At 43.0% G+C, this 19937-nt stretch overlaps 1 protein-coding gene across 2 annotated transcripts in view; it reads left to right on the forward strand.

Moving 5' to 3' along the window:
- The window catches only part of EP400 (E1A binding protein p400), a 306993-nt gene that overhangs the window by 196055 nt on the left and 91001 nt on the right, over nt 1-19937 (forward strand). For both annotated transcript variants that reach the window (XM_077293325.1, XM_077293326.1), the window contains exons 28-31: nt 13-209; nt 9829-9940; nt 10048-10185; nt 10716-10877. In XM_077293325.1, coding sequence (XP_077149440.1) covers nt 13-209; nt 9829-9940; nt 10048-10185; nt 10716-10877 — 609 coding nt within the window. The remainder of the gene's footprint in view (nt 1-12; nt 210-9828; nt 9941-10047; nt 10186-10715; nt 10878-19937) is intronic.

Genomic DNA, 19937 nt, shown 5'->3' on the forward strand with positions numbered 1-19937 from the left:
TTGTCTTTTTAGGATTTAATGAAAAGTTTTAATAGAGATCCTCGGATTTTCTGCATGGTGTTGTCTACACACATCCGCTCTTTGGGAGTGCACCATGTAGAAGCGGACACAATCATATTTTATGACAGTGATCTAAATCCTGTGATGGATGGGAAAACCCAGGCATGGTGTGATCTCATAGGCAGAGCTAAGGACATCCATGTTTATAGGTACTGTATGTGCTTCAAAAAATATTCAATATTTAGAAGCTGTTTACTTTTAAAATGTCCGCCCAGTAGATTTGAATATACAAGTTTATGTAAGCATATGGTTCCTACTGGCAAGATTTGTAAATACCGTATGTGTCTTATCTGTTGTATTTTACTAGAGTTTGTACCTATAAAAAAAAAAATTAAAAACTGAGGGGGATTCAAAAGATTATCCTCACTTTGGCTGTGGAATTTGTTTTTCTCTATCGCTTCATTGGGGGACACAGAAAACCAGGTTCCAACCTATGCCTTGATTTTGCCACCACGTGTGTATCAAAGTCTATAACTGCATAGACCAAGCATCTCCATCTATGCATCCTTGCGGAAGCCGCGTCTGACGAGGTAGCCGCCGTAGCAGATCAGATCTCTCAAGTGGGAAAATATGCAGCGACTGTCTCCTTGGATGCCGCCTCGTGCAGCTGAAGCATCCAGTAATATATAGTGGCCATCCACAGAGCCATCTGGATAAAGGTATGGCAGGCGGACTTGTCTTTTAAAAAGTCCGACCAGTTTGCCCTTCTAGTGATCGCCCAAGAATGTGGTCCATGAGAATCTGCCCGGGGCCTGATAAAAGGACATCGAGGGTATGGTTCCCCATCCCTGCGTTAAGTGAAAGTTTTGTCCTTTTCGGTGCTTATCGCCTGTGGAAGATTCTTCCTGCCAAGAGAGCCCGCAGGCACAACAGGAAAAGAAAAGTGTCTCCTTCAAACCCACACTCTCTTGGCAGATTTGATTGCCATCCTTAGGATCATGGGGTCTAGTGGTCATACCTTATGTGATGACACAGCATTTTATCTTCATTAACCAGACATCTGTTTTCAGTAAGTCAGGAGGAATAGGCTGTTATCTATATGCTGACTTTTGAATTGTTTTTATTCTTTGGTTGTTAAAAAAAAAAAAAAAAGAGTTTTGTTCGTATAAACCTGTAATATTGTCTTGTACGTTGGCGTTTATTGTAACATATTGCGCTGTTATCCTGGATTAAAGAGACTCAGGGTAACTGAACAATGATGTTTGTTGATATGTTGATTACACATTGTCCAGGCAGCTAGCTTGTTGACTTACATAGTAAAAACTATGCATATTGTTTAACCCCTTAACCCACGGAGCTTTTTTTGTTTTTCACTCCCCTTCTTTCAGAGCCATAACGTTTTTTTTTTCCATCAATATGGCCATGTGAGGGCTTATTTTTTGCGGGACGAGTTGTACTTCTGAACGATACCATTGGTTTTACCATGTCGTGTAAGAGAAAACAGGAAAAAAATCCAAGTGTGATGAAATTGCAAAAAAAGTGCAATACCACACTTGTTTTTTGTTTGGCTTTTTTACTAGGTTTACTAAATGCTAAAACTGACCTGCCATTATGATTCTCCAGGTCATTACAAGGTCATAGACACCAAACATGTCTAGGTTCTTTTTTATCTAAGTAGTGAAAAATTCCAGTGGTTCCAAAATTTGCTAAAAAAAAATTGTGCCATTTTCCGATACTCATAGCATCTCCCATTTTTTGTGGCCTGAGGTTGGGTGAGGGCTTATTTTTTGCGTGCCAAGCTGACGTTTTTAATTATACCACTTTTGTGCAGATACTTTTTTTTGATTGCCCGTTATTGCATTTTAATGCAATGTCGCGGCAACCAAAACAATGTAATTTTGGCGGTTTGATTAATTTTCTCGCTATCGATCTAGCTAGCGATCAGGTTAATCCTTATATATATATATGTATATATGTGTATATATATATATATATATATATATATATATATATATATATATATATATATATATATATATATATATATATATATATATATATATATATATATAGATAGATAGCGATTCTGAACGCGGCGATACCAAATATGTAGGTTTGATTTTCTTTTTTTACTGTGTTATTTTGATTGGGGCAAAAGGGGGGTGATTTGAACTTTTATATTATTTTTATTTTTATATTTTTAAACACTTTTTTTTTTTTTTTTTGCATGCGTCAATAGCCTCCATAGGAGGCTAGAAGCTTGTACAACACGATCGCCTCTGCTACAAAGAGGTGAAGCACAGATCACCTCTATGTAGCAGAAATGCAGCATTGCTTAGAGCGCCGACCACAGGGTGGCTTACAGCAATCTGCCATCAACCACCATAGAGGTCTCAAGGAGACCTCAAGTTGTTATGGCAATGCACCGCTGACCCCCGATCATGTGACGGGGGTCAGCGGTGCGAGCGCTTCCGGCGGTGCGGCCGGCGGCGCTTGTTAAATGCCCCTGTCATAGTTTGACAGCGGCATTTAACTAGTGAATCCGCTCGCACCCATTGCGGCCACATGTCAGCTGTTGATAACAGCTGACATGTTGCGGCTTTGAGGTGGGCTCACCGCAATAACGTGCGATCAAAAGAACGTATCTGCACCGAAATGGTATCATTAAAAACGCCAGCTCGGCACGCAAAAAATAAGCCCTCAACCGACCCCAGATCATAAAAAATGGATACGCTACGAGTATCAGAAAATGGCGCAATTTTTTTTTTCTTTTAGCAAAGTTTGTAATTTTTTTTCACCACTTAGATAAAAAATAACCTACACATGTAAAGCTACTTTCACATTAGCGTCGTGCACTGCACGTCGCAATGTGACGTTGCGGCGCACTGGCGCATACTGTGGAAGCGCCGCACAACGGGGGCATCGGATGCTGTTTTTCAACGCATCCACTGCCCCATTGTGATGCGAGGCGGGAGCGGAGTTCCGGCCGCGCATGCGCGGTCGGAAATGCTGGACACGACGCCCCAAAAAACGTTACAAGCAATGTTTTTTGTTGGGGACGCACTGCGTCGCTAATGCAAGTCAATGGAGAAAAAGCGCATCCTGCAAGCACTTTTGCAGGATGCGTTTTTTCTACAAAACGACGCATAGCGACGTGCAGTGCACGACGCTAGTGTGAAAGTAGCCTTAGGTGTCTATGAACTCGTACTCTGCAGCGCTAAAACATGCAAACATGAAACATGAAAACTGAACTGCAATACTGCACTAGAAATATGAAAAAATGAGAGCGTTTAGCGCATAAAAATGGCCAATTTTATGTGTACCTGATAGCCCCTTTACGGCATCTCTCGTATATCAGGTCCTACGCTTGCCTACCTCGCTGAGAATAAACGTCTCCATGTGAATATTTTTCAAATATATTATTTAGCCTTCTGACTGAGCACTCCGCCTCCTAGCCCAGGTGTTTTAATCGCAGCAGGTCCGGTACCCCTCCACAGAGAGAGAGAATGAGTCTAGGAAGAGGTTTTCACAGGTACCCATTCACATGGAGACGTTTATTCTCAGCGAGGTAGGCAAGCGTAGGACCTGATATACGAGAGATGCCGTAAAGGGGCTATCAGGTACACATAAAATTGGCCATTTTTATGCGCTAAACGCTCTCATTTTTCACATTTCTAGTGCAGTATTGCAGTTCAGTTTTCATGTTTCATGTTTGCATGTTTTAGCGCTGCAGTGTGCTGCCTTTATTACTTGACTATATATGAGTTGGTTACTCTAGGTTCAGCACCTGTTCACACTTAGTCTATGTATGGATGTGACGGTCAGTTTTTTCAAATATATTATTTAGCCTTCTGACTGAGCACTCCGCCTCCTAGCCCAGGTGTTTTAATCGCAACAGGTCCAGTACCCCTCCACAGAGAGAGAGAATGAGTCTAGGAAGAGGTCTTCACAGGTACCCATTCACATGGAGACGTTTATTCTCAGCGAGGTAGGCAAGCGTAGGACCTGATATGCGAGAGATGCCGTAAAGGGGCTATCAGGTACACATAAAATTGGCCATTTTTATGCGCTAAACGCTCTCATTTTTCATATTTCTAGTGCAGTATTGCAGTTCAGTTTTCATGTTTCATGTTTGCATGTTTTAGCGCTGCAGTGTGCTGCCTTTATTACTTGACTATATAGGAGTTTGGTTACTCTAGGTTCAGCACCTGTTCACACTTAGTCTATGTATGGATGTGACGGTCAGTTTTTTCAAATATGAACTCGTACTGACCTGGAGAATCATAATGGTAGGTCAGTTTTAGCATTTAGTGAACCTAGCAAAAAAGCCAAACAAAAAACAAGTGTGGGACTGCACTTTTTTTGCAATTTCACTGCACTTGGAATTTTTTTCCCGTTTTCTAGTACACCACATGGTAAAACCAATGATGTCGTTCAAAAGTACAACTCGTCCCGCAAAAAATAAGCCCTCACATGGCCATATTGACGGAAAAATAAAAAAGTTATGGCTCTGGGAAGGAGGGGAGCGAAAAACAAACACGGAAAAATGGAAAAACCCAAGGTCATGAAGGGGTTAATAAATAACATCTACAAAGGCTTCCGAAGCATTTTAAAAGGTCCCTTAGGCTGGTTTCACATTTTCGGTTGTGTCCGCAGCGTTTGACGCATACATCCGCATGCGTCTTGATTTCCTAACTTTAACATTGTAGACGCAGGTGCATGCGTTCGCACGCGTTTGCTTACGCATGCGTCTTTTCGCGGTGTGCAGTTGGGCGCTGCTAACGCACCATGTTGCAATTTTTGAGGCGGCAAATTTCCGTCAGGCATGCGGATGAGTGCGTTAAAAAAAGCATTACTGTCTAGGGGAACGCATGCCTACGCATGTCTTTACGTATGCATGCGGTTGATGCGCTTGCGTACTTCGGACTTCGCATGTCCAGGAACTGATTTAGACACGCCCATTGAAACACGCCTTCCTGGAAATATCGAACGCATGCACATAAAAAGCGCAAACACAGTGTTTTTTTTTTTTGCCGTCATGCGGAAGCTGATGTGGATAAAAAAGCTGCGTTTGCATGCGATTGCGGATGATACACTGGTAACTCAACCGCAAATGTGAACCAAGCCTTAGTTTGTTTCAGTAGGCTCCACAATCATGGTGAAGACGGTTGACTTGACAGATGTACAGAAGGCAGTCATTGACACACTCCACAAGGAGGGTAAGCCACAAAAGGTCATTGCTAAAGAAGCTGGCTGTTCACAGAGTGCTGTATCCAAGCATACTAATGGAAAGTTGAGTGGAAGGAAAAAGTGTGGTAGAAAAAGGTGCACAAGCAACAGAGAACCACAGCCCTGAAAGGATTGTTAAGAAAAGGCCATTCAAAAATTTGGGTGAGATTCACAAGAAGTGGACTGCTGCTGGAGTCATTGCTTCAAGAGCCACCACACAGAGATGTATCCCGCATATGGGCTACAAGTGTCGCATTCCTTGTTTCAAACCACTTATGACCAACAGATAACGCCAGAAGCATCTTATCTAGGCCAATGTGAAAAAGAACTGGACTGTTGCTCAGTGGTAAAAGGTGTTGTTTTCAGATGAAAATAAAAAGTAAATTTTGCATTTCATTTTGAAATCAAGGTCCCAGAGTCTGGAGGAAGAGTGGAGAGGCACACGATCCAAGTTGCCTGAGGTCTAGTGTGAAGTTTCCACAATCAGTGATGGTTTGAGGAGCCATGTCATCTGCTGGTGTAGGTCCACTGTGTTTTATCAAGACCAAAGTCAGCGCAGCCGTCTACCAGGAAATTTTAGAGTACTTCATGCTTACTTCTGCCGACAAGCTTTTTGGAGATGGAAATTTCATTCTCCAGCAGGACTTGGCACCTGTCCACACTGTCAAAAGTACCAATACTTGGTTTAAAAACAACAGTATCACTGTGCTTTAAAGATACCAGACATAAATCACCATATACCCATGTGAATGGCCACTCAAAAATTCAATTATCAATGAGGAGAAAAGTCAAAAAACATACAAAAAGATTTATTGAAGAATAGATATCACAAAAATATCAAGTATAAAAAGGGGGTAAGCTTCCTTATATACAAACAATTCTTACATGGTTTCCATAATCATGGATAAGTGATTACTTCTATGGGTGTAAAAAAAACGGCCAAAGGAAAGGTCCGGATATAATGTACAGATGCAAACAAGACAAAAGGCATGTATAAGTATATTCTGTTTCCCCTATATTGAGTATATATGCCTTTAAATATAATGCCTTTGAATATATTGGGGATATATGCCTTTAAATATAGTAAACTAGCTTACAGTGCATACATATGTATAAAAACAAAATGTCATCTGTGTAGCCACTACATCGCTCCGTATGCATACCATTCAAAAATGAACATCATGTTTAGTGAAGCAAGAGATAATTACCAATCACAGTGATGTATCCCATCTAGACCTCCTTCACGTTCCCGACACACGCTTTGCGTTCAAATGATGTCGCTTCCTCAGGGGGCTTGGAGGATGCGTCATCCCTGAGGAAGCGACATCATTTGAACGCGAAACGCGCGTCCGGGAAAGTGGCTGAGCCATCGTTTACCTTTCTAGAGCCGCCCTGATCCAGAGGATGGATTTTTTTTTTGTTTGTTTTGTTATTCTTGAAGGTACTTGTAGAGGCCTACATGCATCCAAGGCTAAAATTGCTCTCTGGATCCGGGTGGCAATCTTGGAGGTGTACCGGATTAAGAACAGAGCACCTCCCCCTGGGATTAAGGCCCACTCTACCACAGCAGTGGGTGCCTCCTGGACTGTTTGCCATTGGGCATCTGCCCTACATCTTTGCAAAGTGGCAACCTGGTCTTCCATTCACACGTTCGCCAAGTTCTACAAGATCCGTACCTACGCTTCGACAGATGCCAGTGTAGGTAGGAGAATCTTACAAGTGGCAGTGGCTAGTTCTCTAACCTGAATGGAGTTTGTGCTGTTTCCCACCCTAGGGACTGCTTTGGGACGTCCCATGGTTTCCGGTTTCCCCCAATGAAGCGATAGAGAGAACAAGATGTTTGGTTACTCACTGTAAAATCTGTTTCTTGGAGCCTTCATTGTGGGATACAACACCCTTTTATGTTTAATCAAAACATATAGTCCTTGTATATAGCAATAGCCCTTTCATTAGAGCTATACTTATATACCACATAGTTTCTTTGTGTATCCCTCAAAAAATCACCTCTTTTTAATTTTTTAACACAAAAAAAACAAGTTGAAGTGACCAAATCAGTAATTATCAAAAACACTTTATTAATTCTTTCAAATTCAATTACAGGAACAATAATACTGGAAAAAAGGAGATTACTTTAACTCTATCTGTATTTTAATTTCAATAACATCCTATAAATGTAATATCAAGGCTATATAATAATATAAAATGTTTATTAATACTTATGTACACAGAGAGATGAATGAATAAATAAATAAATAACATACGATCTGTGTAATTTCTTTACATATCCACTAGATGGTGCTAACACATTATTAATATAGATAGCCAATTTGAAATACCAAGACCGGCATACCCTTTTTGTTTGACAGCTTTATTAACTGTTTTTTAATGTAAGGGTAAGTTCACACAGGGCGTTTGTGTTGCTTTTTTTTTCTGCAGCGAAACCTGATCTTCTTGGCAGGAAAGAAGCTGCGTCAAGAACGCAGGTTTAAGTGCGCTTTTGGGGCGATTTTTGTTGCGTTTTTTTTTCTTTGTTCCTGCTAATGTCCTTGGATTTTCAGCAGCAAAAACGCAGCAAATAAAGATACCTACATTTTTGCTGCATTTTTTTCAACACCCATTCAAGTCAATGGGTGAAAAAACGCAGCAAAAACGCTGAAAGGAGTGACATGCTCTATGTCCAAAAAACACAGCAAAGCCCAAAATGCTGATCAAACAAAAACCAATGTGTGTGCATGAGATTTCTGAAATCTCATAGGCTTTGCTAGTACTGTAAAAAACAGCTGAAAATTAGCATAAAAAACGCAGCAAAAACACCCTGTGTGAACTTACCTTTAGGCTGTGTGCACACGTTCCGGATTTTTCGAGTTTTTTTGCTATAAAACCGCAAAAAGAAACGCTCACATTAAGCATCCTATTAAAAGAATGCAATCCGCATTTTGTATGCACATGCTGAGTTTTTTTCCTGAGTGGAAACGCATTCCGGAAAAAAGTGCAGCATACTTAATTTGCGGAATCATGGGGATTCCGCACATATAGGTTTGCACCATGGAGGGAAGTAAGCGAAACATGTGCGGATGGTACCCAGGGTGGAGGAGAGGAGACTCCTCCACGGACTGGGCACCATATCACTGATAAAAAAAAAAAAAAAAAATTAAAATAAAAAATAGTGATATACTCACCTTCTGATGGTGCACGCGGCAGCTTTAGTTCCCAAGGATGCTGTGTGCGAAGGACCTGCGATGACGTCGCGGTCACGTGACCTTGACGTCACAAGGGTCCTTCGCGCAAAGCATCCCTGGGAACGGAAGCCACCGCGTGCACCGCTGAGGAGATCGGGGGCCGTCAGAAGGTGAGAATAACATTTTTTTTTCTTTTTTTTATTATTATTTTTAACATTCTATCTTTTACTATTGATGCTGCATTGCATTAAAATGTAATAACGGGTGATCAAAAGAACGTAACTGCACTAAAATGGTATCATTAAAAATGGCTGCTCGGGACGCAAAAAATAAGCCCTCACCTGACCCCAGATCACGAAAAATGGAGACTCTTCAGGTATTGGAAAATTGCTAAAACGTAACCTAGACATGTTTAGTGACTATGAACTCGTAATGACCTGGAGAATCCTAATGGCAGGTCAGTTTTAGCATTTAGTGAACCTAGCAAAAAAGCCAAACAAAAAACAAGAGTGGGATTGCACTTTTTTTGCAATTTCACCGTATGTGGAATTTTTTTTACCGTTTTCTAGTACACGACATGGTAAAACCAATGATGTCGTTCAAAAGTGCAACTTGTCCTGCAAATAACAAGCCCTCAGATGGCCATATTGACGGAAAAATAAAAAGCTATGGCTCTGGGAAGGGGAGCGAAAAACGTGAATGCAAAAATGGAAAAGGGCAAGGTCTTGAAGGGGTTAACATAATTCCTCCACATATCACTAACTATGTCCATCCATCAACATGCTTTGGCATTCCCACTATTAAAAAATGTTAGGCTCAGCTGTGAGCCCCATGGCCAGGCATCTGGCTATTTCATGGCTGACACTTGTGCAACCTTTCAGTTTCTCTATTCATTAATACACTCTTTCATACAGTGCACAAAGTCTTTACTAAATGCATACCCTCAGACCACAAAAAACTAATTGCTATACTCTGTCGACCTTTCCTGCGCACCACAAGTGGAGCAGCCATAGTTTCTGGAAAATAATCTGACATAACACGTTCAAACCTGCACAACAGTGAATTTGAAGACAACAATCTCGTATGGAAAGTGCCGATAAGACAGTATGGCCACCAAAAGGTTCAATATAGCTGGAGAGTGGAATATTTTTGATTCGACCTTGTGTATATTATAACTATAATAATAATAAACAGCAGATGGTGTCGTTTTTTAATTTATGTGGCATGCTGCTGATACACTGCGTATTACTGAACGTTGCAGTGTTAAGCTGGGTCTAAACTGTCTAATACAAATCAGAAATGTGTGCCATAATTCTAGTGTACCATATAATTCCTCCTATTGGTTGTGTCACACTACAATATAAATTGGTTAGCCTACTAAATTGTTTAAAGACTTCTATTTTAAATGTTCTCTTCCTAGGTTAGTCAGTGCCAATTCTATAGAGGAGAAGTTGCTGAGGAATGGCACTAAAGATCTCATCAGAGAGGTGGCAGCTCAGGGTAGTGACTATTCTCTGGCATTCTTAACCCAGGTACATACTATTTTGTGTCGTCCTCTTTTACTTATGTCTTTGTGTAGATAAATATTCTTTTGCTATGAAGAACATTGTAAAACCCTTTCTATTTTGCATTGCCCCAGCAAACAATCCAGGAACTGTTTGAAGTATGTTCTCCGCTGGATGACACTGGGGTGAAAGCTGAAGAGTTTGTGTTGCTATCCCAAGAACCCACTCCTTCTGATATAATCACACCAAAGGTGGCAAAGCCTTTTGTGGAGGTAGTAACATCCTTATGTAATGTGCACAGAGGATGGGTATTAGACTTTTTTGTTTTGTTACAGACAGTAAACACATTTCATGTATGAGAACCTCAGGTTATATAAAATTATAAACTTGCAGTCCTAGTAGTGTAAATTATAACAATATATGAAAGTACAGTCAATGCCAGTCAGTCACTCATTCGATTGTTCCTGCTATTCAGTGCGTAAACATCTATGGAAGAGAATAGAGTGAGCTATGGCCAACTATTATTCTGCCTCCATATAGTGGTCCTCTAACCTCTTATTCTGGAAATAGGGGAAAATAACTGAATAACAAAATATCCTTGCAATAACTAACCAAAATTGTAAGAATTGTAATTCTAGAGGGATGAATGTTTAAAAAAAATAAATAAATAGACTAAGTCATAGGATATAAGTAAAAATCTGGGCTAATTCGGGGTGGTCTAATAGAGGTCGTGGTATAGAAGAGTGTTGGGGTATATCTGTTTTTTGCGCACATTTTGCTCCATGCGTTTGCTCTTTTACAGGCCCTGGGAAAAATTGAGTTTGGACAAGAAGAAGAGCTTACTGTTTGTTCTGAGCAAAATGGTGCCAAGCCCAATGCTGGGGTCTTCCCCTCCATTGAATCTGAATGTATGGAGTGCCATGAACCATCACAATTGAAAGAGTTATCTGACCTTATGCATCAAGTAAGTATAGCTTTGTCACTTTTACAATTTTCAGTTTGAACCATGGGTTGTATGCTGCTGCCACCAGGAGGCTGACACTAAGTTAACACAAAAAAGTTAGCTCATACTCTGCAGTATACATCCTCGTGCTGGCTCCAGGAGAACCAGTTCTTGTCCGTAGGAGGCACACGGGTCTGCTATACAGAACGAAAGCTCTTTTTATTTTATTTTTACCTTTTTAATCAATTTTTACATTTTTCCAAATGGAATGAAGGGGCGACGAATCCTTCCAAGGTTCCGATCTCCCCGAACCATCCCCGTGTCCTTTCCTGCGACGTGGGTTGCCATGCTCGGGCTGATTTTTTGGGGGCGACGGGTCCCTTCAAGGGCACCGATCTCCCCGCAACCTTACGGACGAGCACATGGAGTGTCGCCTCCATGTATCCTCTTCCGCAGCCAGGCCTAATATCAGACATTCAGCCCTGTCCCATCCTAGGGGATTTAACCCTTGGATGTACAGTGGCCGCTTTTTGGCATCCGAGCAGCCCCCACTGCACCACCACAGTGAAAGCGGATGGTACAAGGAGGCAGACGGTCCCTCTATTAAAGGGACGGTGGATTTGAGGGTTACCTTTATCACTGCACCGTCCAAGACCAGCAACAGCGGCAGGAGGACTTGCTAATATCGCTGGCTTACCTGCCACATGGCAGCTTCTCCGGGTAAGTGCCCGGGCTGGAGGGGCAGAGCTGGTTAATGGGGTCGCATCCTGGCAGCAGGGGTGCGCATACGGCCCCTTCATGCATCGGCAAATTTAGTCCCCGGCTTTGGCCCTTTACTAGGCCGCAACCCCAATCTCCACCCACGCGATGATGCGCTGCAGAGGCTCTGCCCACCTTTCCTGGCGCTTCTCGCACAGAACGCAAAGCGCCTCTGATATTCTCGGCTGCCATCTTCCTCCCTCCACAACTGCCTCAGGACACAGACTGCCATCAGGATCCTGGCAGCAGGTGCTCACAGCGCAGGGGCTACGCAGCTGGAGAGCCACGCAGGACGGGTGGGGTACACAGATCTGGGTAAGGGACCGCTGCTCTATACATCCTCCTCCTTGCTGTAACCCTTTTAAGGCGTAATCCTATTCAGCAGTCCCTATTATCATAGGGCCACATAGGCTGGGACATGATGTACCCTTCTAACGCATCTAAAAAGTCTAACAAGACTATGGCAATCTTTTTTTTTTTTTACTTCATGCTCCTCCTGTCAGTCTGCGTTTCCTAAGGCTCAGAGTTCGCCGCTCTGCAATGCCTGTGATCCCAACTGCGCTCAGGAGCCCTCCGCCGCCTCCAAGCCCAGTGTGTACCTAGCCCCCCTGAGTGGGTTTCGTCACTGTCTCAATCCATGGCTTCTCTGGCCAGAGCAATTGAATCCCTCAGTGATCCTTCGGGGAGCCGGAGCATTTGCAGGACTGATGTAGACTGATCCTCCCCAAGGCGGGAGCAGGCGGTTAGCAGGGGCCGAAAGCACTCTAGAAGCCTACAGAAGCTCACAGGCGCCTAGAAAATGGATCCGTAGCATGTCTCTTGAGGAGACACGTGCCTTGTCGCCTGAGAGATCTGTTTCTCGCTCTCCCTCTCCACAGGTCAGTAGCGAATGCAAATCTTCGTGTGAAACTGATGGTTCCTTAATCCCATTGGACGTATTATCCCGTCAAGGTGACCTGGGACTTAATTCCCAGGGATGGGATAGTACGTCCAGCGCGATCAGCTGCGCTCACTGGGGGGAGCGAGGCTGATCGCGGCCGGGTGTCAGCTGACTATCGCAGCTGACATCGGCACTATGTGCCAAGAGCGGTCACAGACATGATCACAGCGTTCCGGGTGCATAGGGAAGCATCGCGCAGGGAGGGGGCTCCCTGCGGGCTTCCCTGAGACCCTCGGAGCAACGCGATGTAATTGCGTTGCTCCGAGGATCTCCAACCTTCTTCTTCCTGCAGGCCCCGGATCCAAAATGGCCGCGGGGCTGCATCCGGGTCCTGCAGGGAGGTGGCTTACCAGCACCTGCTCAGAGCAAGCGCTGGGAAGCCTCCCTGCTGTGCACGTCAGATCGCTGATCTGACACAGTGCACAGCAAAGTGTCAGATCAGCGACCTGTCACTTTACTGTGATGGTAATGTCTGTAAAGCACTGTGGAATTAATAGCGCTATATAAATGAGTAAAAATAAATAAAATAAAATGTCCCCCCCCCTGGGGCAAATTAAAGAAAAAAAAATCTACATGTTCAAAAAAAAAATTCCTAAATAAATAAAAAATATTGTTCCAATAAATACATTCCTTTATCTAAATAAAAAAAAAACAGTAAAAGTACACATATTTAGTATTGCCGCGTCCGTAACGACCCGACCTATAAAACTGTCCCACTAGTTAACCCCTTCAGTGAACACCGTAAAAAAATTTTTAAAAAGAGGCAAAAAACAACGCTTTATTATCATACCGCCGAACAAAAAGTGGAATAGAACGCGATCAAAAAGACAGATATAAATAACCATGGTACCACTGAAAACGTCATCTTGTCATCAGTGAAAAAATAAAAAAGTTATAGTCCTCAGAATAAAGCGATGCAAAAATAATTCTTTTTTCTATAAAATAGTTTTTAGCGTATAAAAGCGCCAAAACATTAAAAAAATGATATAAATGAGGTATCGCTGTAATTGTACTGACCCGAAGAATAAAACTGCTTTATCTATTTTACCAAACGCGAAACGGTATAAACGCCCCCCACCCAAAAGAAATTCATGAATAGCTGTTTTTTGGTCATACTGCCTCACAAAAATCGGAATAAAAAGCGATCAAAAAATGTCACGTGCCCGAAAATGTTACCAATAAAAACGTCAACTCGTCCCACAAAGAGGAAGACCTCACATTACTCTGTGGACCAAAATATGGAAAAATTATAGCTCTCAAAATGTGGTAACGCAAAAAATATTTTTTGCAATAAAAAGCTTCATTTAGTGTGTGACGGCTGCCAGTCATAAAAATCCGCTAAAAAACCCACTATAAAAGTAAATCAAACTCCCCTTCATCACCCTCTTAGTTAGGGAAAAATACAAAAATGTATTTATTTCCATTTTTGCATTAGGGTTAGGGCTAGGGTTAGGGTTTGGATTACATTTACGGTTGGGATTAGGGTTAGGGGTGTGTCAGGTTTAGGGGTGTGGTTAGGGTTATGGTTGGGATTAGGGTTAGGCTGCTTTCACACTAGCATCGGTACGGGCCAGACGCATGCTGTGAAATAAATGCCCGCAGTGGAAGCAGTCTTATGACGCTTCAGCTGCCCCATTGTAAGGTCCGGGGAGGAAGGGGCGGAGTTTCGGGCGCGCATGCGCGGTCGAAAATGGCGGACACGACGCGCAAAAAAAGTTACATGTAACTTTTTTTGTGCCGACGGTCCGCCAAAACACGACGCAACTGTCGCATGACGGTTGCGACGTGTGGCGATACGTCACAATGCGTCGGTAATGTAAGTCTATAGGGAAAAAACGCATCCTGCAGACATCTTTGCAGAATACGTTTTTTCTCCTGAACGACACATTGCGACGTATTGCAAACGATGCTAGTGTGAAAGTAGCCTTAGGGGTGTGGTTGGGATTAGGGTTAGGGGTGTGTTTGGGTTAGGGTTTCAGTTAGAATTGGAGTTTCCACTGTTTAGGCACATCAGGGCTCTCCAAACGCAACATGGCGTCCGATCTCAATTCCAGCCAATTCTGCGATGAAAAAGTAAAACAGTGCTCCTTCCCTTCCGAGCTCTCCTGTGCGCCCAAACAGGGGTTTACCCCAACATATGGGGTATCAGTGTTCTCAGGACAAATTGGACAACATCTTCTGGGGTCCAATTTCTCTTGAAAATAAAAATTTGGGGGGCTAAAAAAACCATTTTTGTAGGAAACAAATGATTTTTTTTATTTTCACGGCTCTGCGTTATTAACTGTAGTGAAACACTTGGGGGTTTAAAGTTCTCAAAACACATCTAGATGTGGGGGGTCTAGTTTCTAATATGGGGTCACTTGTGGGGGGTTTCTACTGTTTAGGTACATCAGGGGCTCTGCAAATGCAACGTGACGCCTGCAGACCAATCCATCTAAGTCTGCATTCCAAATGGCGCTCCTTCCCTTCCGAGCTCTGCCATGCGCCCAAACGGTGGTTCCCCGCCACATATGGGGTATCGGCATACTCAGGACAAATTGGACAACAACTTTTGGGGACCAGTTTCTCCTGTTACCCTTAGGAAAATACAAAACTGGGTGTTAAAGGGAACCTGTCACCTCCCTCAGGCGTTTGTAACTAAAAGAGCCACCTTTTCCAGCACAAATGCTGCATTCTGACAAAGTGGCTCTTTTAGTTATGATGCCTGCACACACTGAAATAATCACTTATAAAATGGGCCCCCTCTTACCCTGAAACCGTCCGGGAGGTGGGTCTTTCCTTCCTAATCAGACGCAGCACAGTCGTTACTTCGGGCCTGTACGCGCCGGGCGCCGCCTCCTCTTGCTTCATTATCGTCCCCGGCGCCTGCGCTGTAAGTAGAAAGGGCAGCACAACTGCACACGACCCGAAAAAAAACTTAATGCGCAGGCGCCGGGAACGATAATGCAGCAAGAGGAGGCGGCGCCCGGCGGGCACAGGCCTGGAGTAACAGCTGTTCTTCGTCTGATTAGGAAGGAAAGACCCACCTCCCTGGCAGTTTCAGGGTAGGAGGGGGCCCATTTTATAAGTGATTATTTCAGCATGTGCAGGCATCATAACTAAAAGAGCCACCTTGTCAGAATGCAGCATTTGTGCTGCACAAGGTGGATCTTTTAGTTACAAACGCCTGAGGGGGGTGACAGGTTCCCTTTAAAGATAATTTTTGTGGAAAAAAAATGATTTTTTTTTATTTTCACAGCTCTGCGTTATTAACTGTAGTGAAACACTTGGGGGTTCAAAGTTCTCACAACACATCTAGATAAGTTCCTTGGGGGGTCTAGTTTCCATTATGGGGTAACTTGTGGGGGGTTTCTACTGTTTAGGTACATTAGGGGCTCTGCAAACGCAATGTGACGCCTGCAGACCATTCCATCGAAGTCTGCATTTCAAATGGCGCTCCTTCCCTTCCGAGCTCTGCCATGCGCCCAAATGGTGGTTACCCCCCACATATGGGGTATCAGCGTACTCAGGACAAAATGCACAACTTTTGGTGTCCAATTTCTTCTGTTACACTTGGGTAAATACAGAACTGGGGGCTAAAAAATAATTTTTGTGGGAAAAAAAAAAAAATTATTTTCACGGCTCTGCGTCATAAACTGTAGTGAAACACTTGGGGGTTCAAAGCTCTCACCACACATCTAGATAAGTTCCTTAGGGGGTCTACTTTCCAAAATGGTGTCACTTGTGGGGGGTTTCAATGTTTAGGCACATTAGTGGCTCCACAAACGCAACATGGCGTCCCATCTCAATTCCAGCCAATTTTGCATTGAAAAGTCAAACTGCGCTCCTTCCCTTCCGAGCTCTGCCATGCACCCAAACAGTGGTTTACCCCCACATATGGGGTATCGGGGTACTCAGGACAAATTGTACAACAACTTTTGGGGTCCATTTTCTCCTGTTACCCTTGGTAAAATAAAACAAATTTGAGCTGGAGTAAATTTTTTGTGAAAAAAATTTTAAATGTTCTTTTTTTTTTTTTTTAAACATTCCAAAAATTCCTGTGAAGCACCAGAAGGGTTAATAAACTTCTTGAATGTGGTTTTGAGCACCTTGAGGGGGGTGCAGTTTTTAGAATGGTATCGCACTTGGTTGTTTTCTATCATATAGACCCCTCAAAATGACTTCAAATGTGATGTGGTCCCTAAAAAAAAAAATGGTGGTGTAAAAATTAGAAATTGCTGGTCAACTTTTAACCCTTATAACTCCCTAACAACAAAAAAAAATGTTGTTTCCAAAATTGTGTTGATGTAAGTAGACATGTGGGAAATGTTGCTTATTAAGTATTTTGTGTGACATATCTGTTATTTAAGGGCATAAAAATTCAAAGTTGGAAAATTGCGAAATTTTCTAAATTTTCGACAAATTTCCGTTTTTTTCAAAATAAACGCAGGTAATATCAAAGAAATTTTACCGCTATCATGAAGTTCAATATGTCTTGAGAAAACAATGTCAGACTCACCAGGATCCGTTGAAGCGTTCCAGAGTTATAACCTCATAAAGGGACAGTGGTCAGAATTGTAAAAATTGGCCCTGTCATTAACATGCAAACCACCCTCGGGGCTTACGGGGTTAAATCCGGATTCGCTGATTGAGGCTGTCAACCAGACTTTAAAGATTGAGGAAGATTCTGGCTCTGCTCTGGATCAAACAGTGTCTTTTAAGAGGACTAAACGCTCTCATAAGGCATTTGCTATTTACCTTGATTTTCGGCCCATAGTTAATTGGCACAAGGAACGACCGGATAAACGCTTCACAGGATAAATACCTCTTGAAGCAAAGTATCGTTTCTCAGCTGATCTGAAGAAAGATTGGTCTGAATCTCCGGTAGTAGATCCCCCAGTGTCCCGCCTAGCATCCAAAACCCTTCTGTCCATGCCGTATGGCTCATCCATCAAAAATCCCACGGACTGTCAGATAGAAAATTTGGCTGTCTCTGTCTTTGAGGCCTCAGGTTCAGCTCTCTATCCATCCACCGCAGCATGGGTAGCTAAGGCTATGGTCCTCTGGTTGGATACCTTAGCTAATTCACTAAGGAGCAGTAATCTTCCTCCAGAGGCAGCGCACCTTGCCAGCCAAATTTCTCGGTCAGGCGATTACCTGGTACATGCATTTTTGGATGCAGCCAGCTGTGCTGCTCTGTCAGCAGCCAACACCATCACTATCAGAAGAGCATTATGGCTCAGAGACTGGAAAGCAGACTCTGCATCAAAGAAGTCTCTCACTTCCCTTCCTTATCGGAGTGGCCACTTATTTGGAGAGAAGCTGGAACAGCTTATTTCCAATGCTACGGGAGGTAAGAGCAAATTTCTTCCCCAACAGAGACTCGGGCGTCCCTATCGGAGACCGCAACAAATCCATTTCCGTTCCTTTCACTCCAGTCCAGGCTGGTCCTCTACCACTACTTCTTCCAGCGCAGGGTATTCTCCACGCAGAGATGGAGGAGCTCAGGTCTCGTACCTAACCAGCATCGGAAATCTCACCACAAACAGTCAAGACCTAAAGGACCTACACTGCCATTCAGAAGTTTAGGGTCACTTAGAAATTTTCTTATTTTTTAAAGAAAAGCCCAGTTTTTTTTCCAATGAAGCTAACATTAAATGATTCAGAAATATGCTCTATACATTGTCAATGTGGTAAATGTAATGCAATATCTTCAGGTGTATAGAGGCCCATTTCCAACAACCATCACTCCAGTGTTCTTATGGTACTTTGTGTTTGCTGTGTAAGAAGGCTAATGGATGGTTAGAATACCCTTGAAAACCCTTGTGCAAGTATGTTAGCACAGCTGAAAACAGTTTGGCTGGTTAGAGAAGCTATAAACCTGTCCTTCCTTTGAGCTAGTGGGGAATCTGGAGCATTACATTTGTTGGTTCCATTAAACTCTCAAAATGGCCAGAAAAATTGAACTTTCATGTTAAACTCGACAGTCTATTCTTGTTCTAGAAATGAAGGCTATTCCATGCGAGAAATTGCCAAGAAAGTGAAGATTTCCTACAACGGTGTGTTGCTCCCTTCAGAGCAGAGCACAAACAGGCTCCAACCAGAGTAGAAAGAGAAGTGGGAGGCCCCGCTGCACAACTGAGCGACAAGACAAGTACATTAGAGTCTGTAGTTTGAGAAATAGATGCCTCACAGGTCCTCAACTGGCAGCTTCATTAAATAGTACACTCAAAACGCCAGTGTCATCGTCTACAGTGAAGAGGTGACCCTGGGATGCTGGCCTTCAGGGCAGAGTGGCAAAGAAAAAGCCATATCTGAGACTGGCTAATAAAAGGAAAAGATTAATATGGGCAAAAGAACACAAACATTGGACAGAGGATGTTTGGAAAAAATGTTATAGATAGACGAATCCAAGTTAAGTTTGAGGTGTTTGGTCACACAGAAGAACATTTGTGAGATGCAGAACAACTGAAAAAATGCTGGAAGAGTGCCTGATGCCATCTGTCAAGCATGGTGGAGGTAGTATAATGGTCTGGGTTGCTTTGGTGCTGGTAAAGTGGGAGATTTGTACAAGGTAAAAGGGATATTGAACAAGCAAGGCTATCACTCCATTTTGGAACGCCATGCCATACCCTGTGGACAGCTCTTGATTGGAGCCAATTTCATCCTACAACAGGACAATGACCCAAAGCCCACCTCCAAATTTTGCAAGAACTATTTAGGGAAGAAACAGGCAGCTGGTATTCTATCTGTAATGGAGTGGCCAGCGCAGTCACCAGTTCTCAACCTCATTGAGCTGTTGTGGGAACAGCTTGACCATATGGTACACAAAAAGTGCCCATCAAGCCAAACCCACTTGTAGGAGGGGCTTCTGGAAGCATGGGGTGAAATTTCTCCAGATTACCTCAGCAAATTAACTGCTAGAATGCCAAAGGTCTGCAATGCTGTAATTGTTGCAAAGGGAGCATTCTTTGACAAAAGCAAAGTTGAAGGAGAAAATTATTATTTCAAATAAAAATCTTTTTTCGAACCTTGTCAATGTCTGGACTAGATTTTCAATTCATTTGGCAACTCATTTGATTAATAAAAGTAAAAGTTTTCATGGAAAACACAAAATTGTCTGTGTGACCCTAAACTTTTGATTGGTAGTGTAGGTCTCAATATTTTCCTCCCACTGACTGCTGGAGCTATCCGGTCAACACCAGCCAGGTAGGCGGCCGTCAACTTCTGTTTCGTCAGGTCTGGCTTTCCGTCGTCTCCGACGAGTGGGTCAGAGACCTGGTGTCGTCCGAATACAAGATTGATTTTGCTACGCGCCCCCCATCTCATTTCTTTCCCTTCCTTTCTCCTTCCTCAGAGGCAAGGGCAAAGGCTTTTTCCCGGGCCATAGACGCAATTCAATG

The sequence above is a fragment of the Ranitomeya variabilis genome, chromosome 1 (assembly GCF_051348905.1).
Source record: "Ranitomeya variabilis isolate aRanVar5 chromosome 1, aRanVar5.hap1, whole genome shotgun sequence".
Classification (NCBI taxonomy): domain Eukaryota; kingdom Metazoa; phylum Chordata; class Amphibia; order Anura; family Dendrobatidae; genus Ranitomeya; species Ranitomeya variabilis.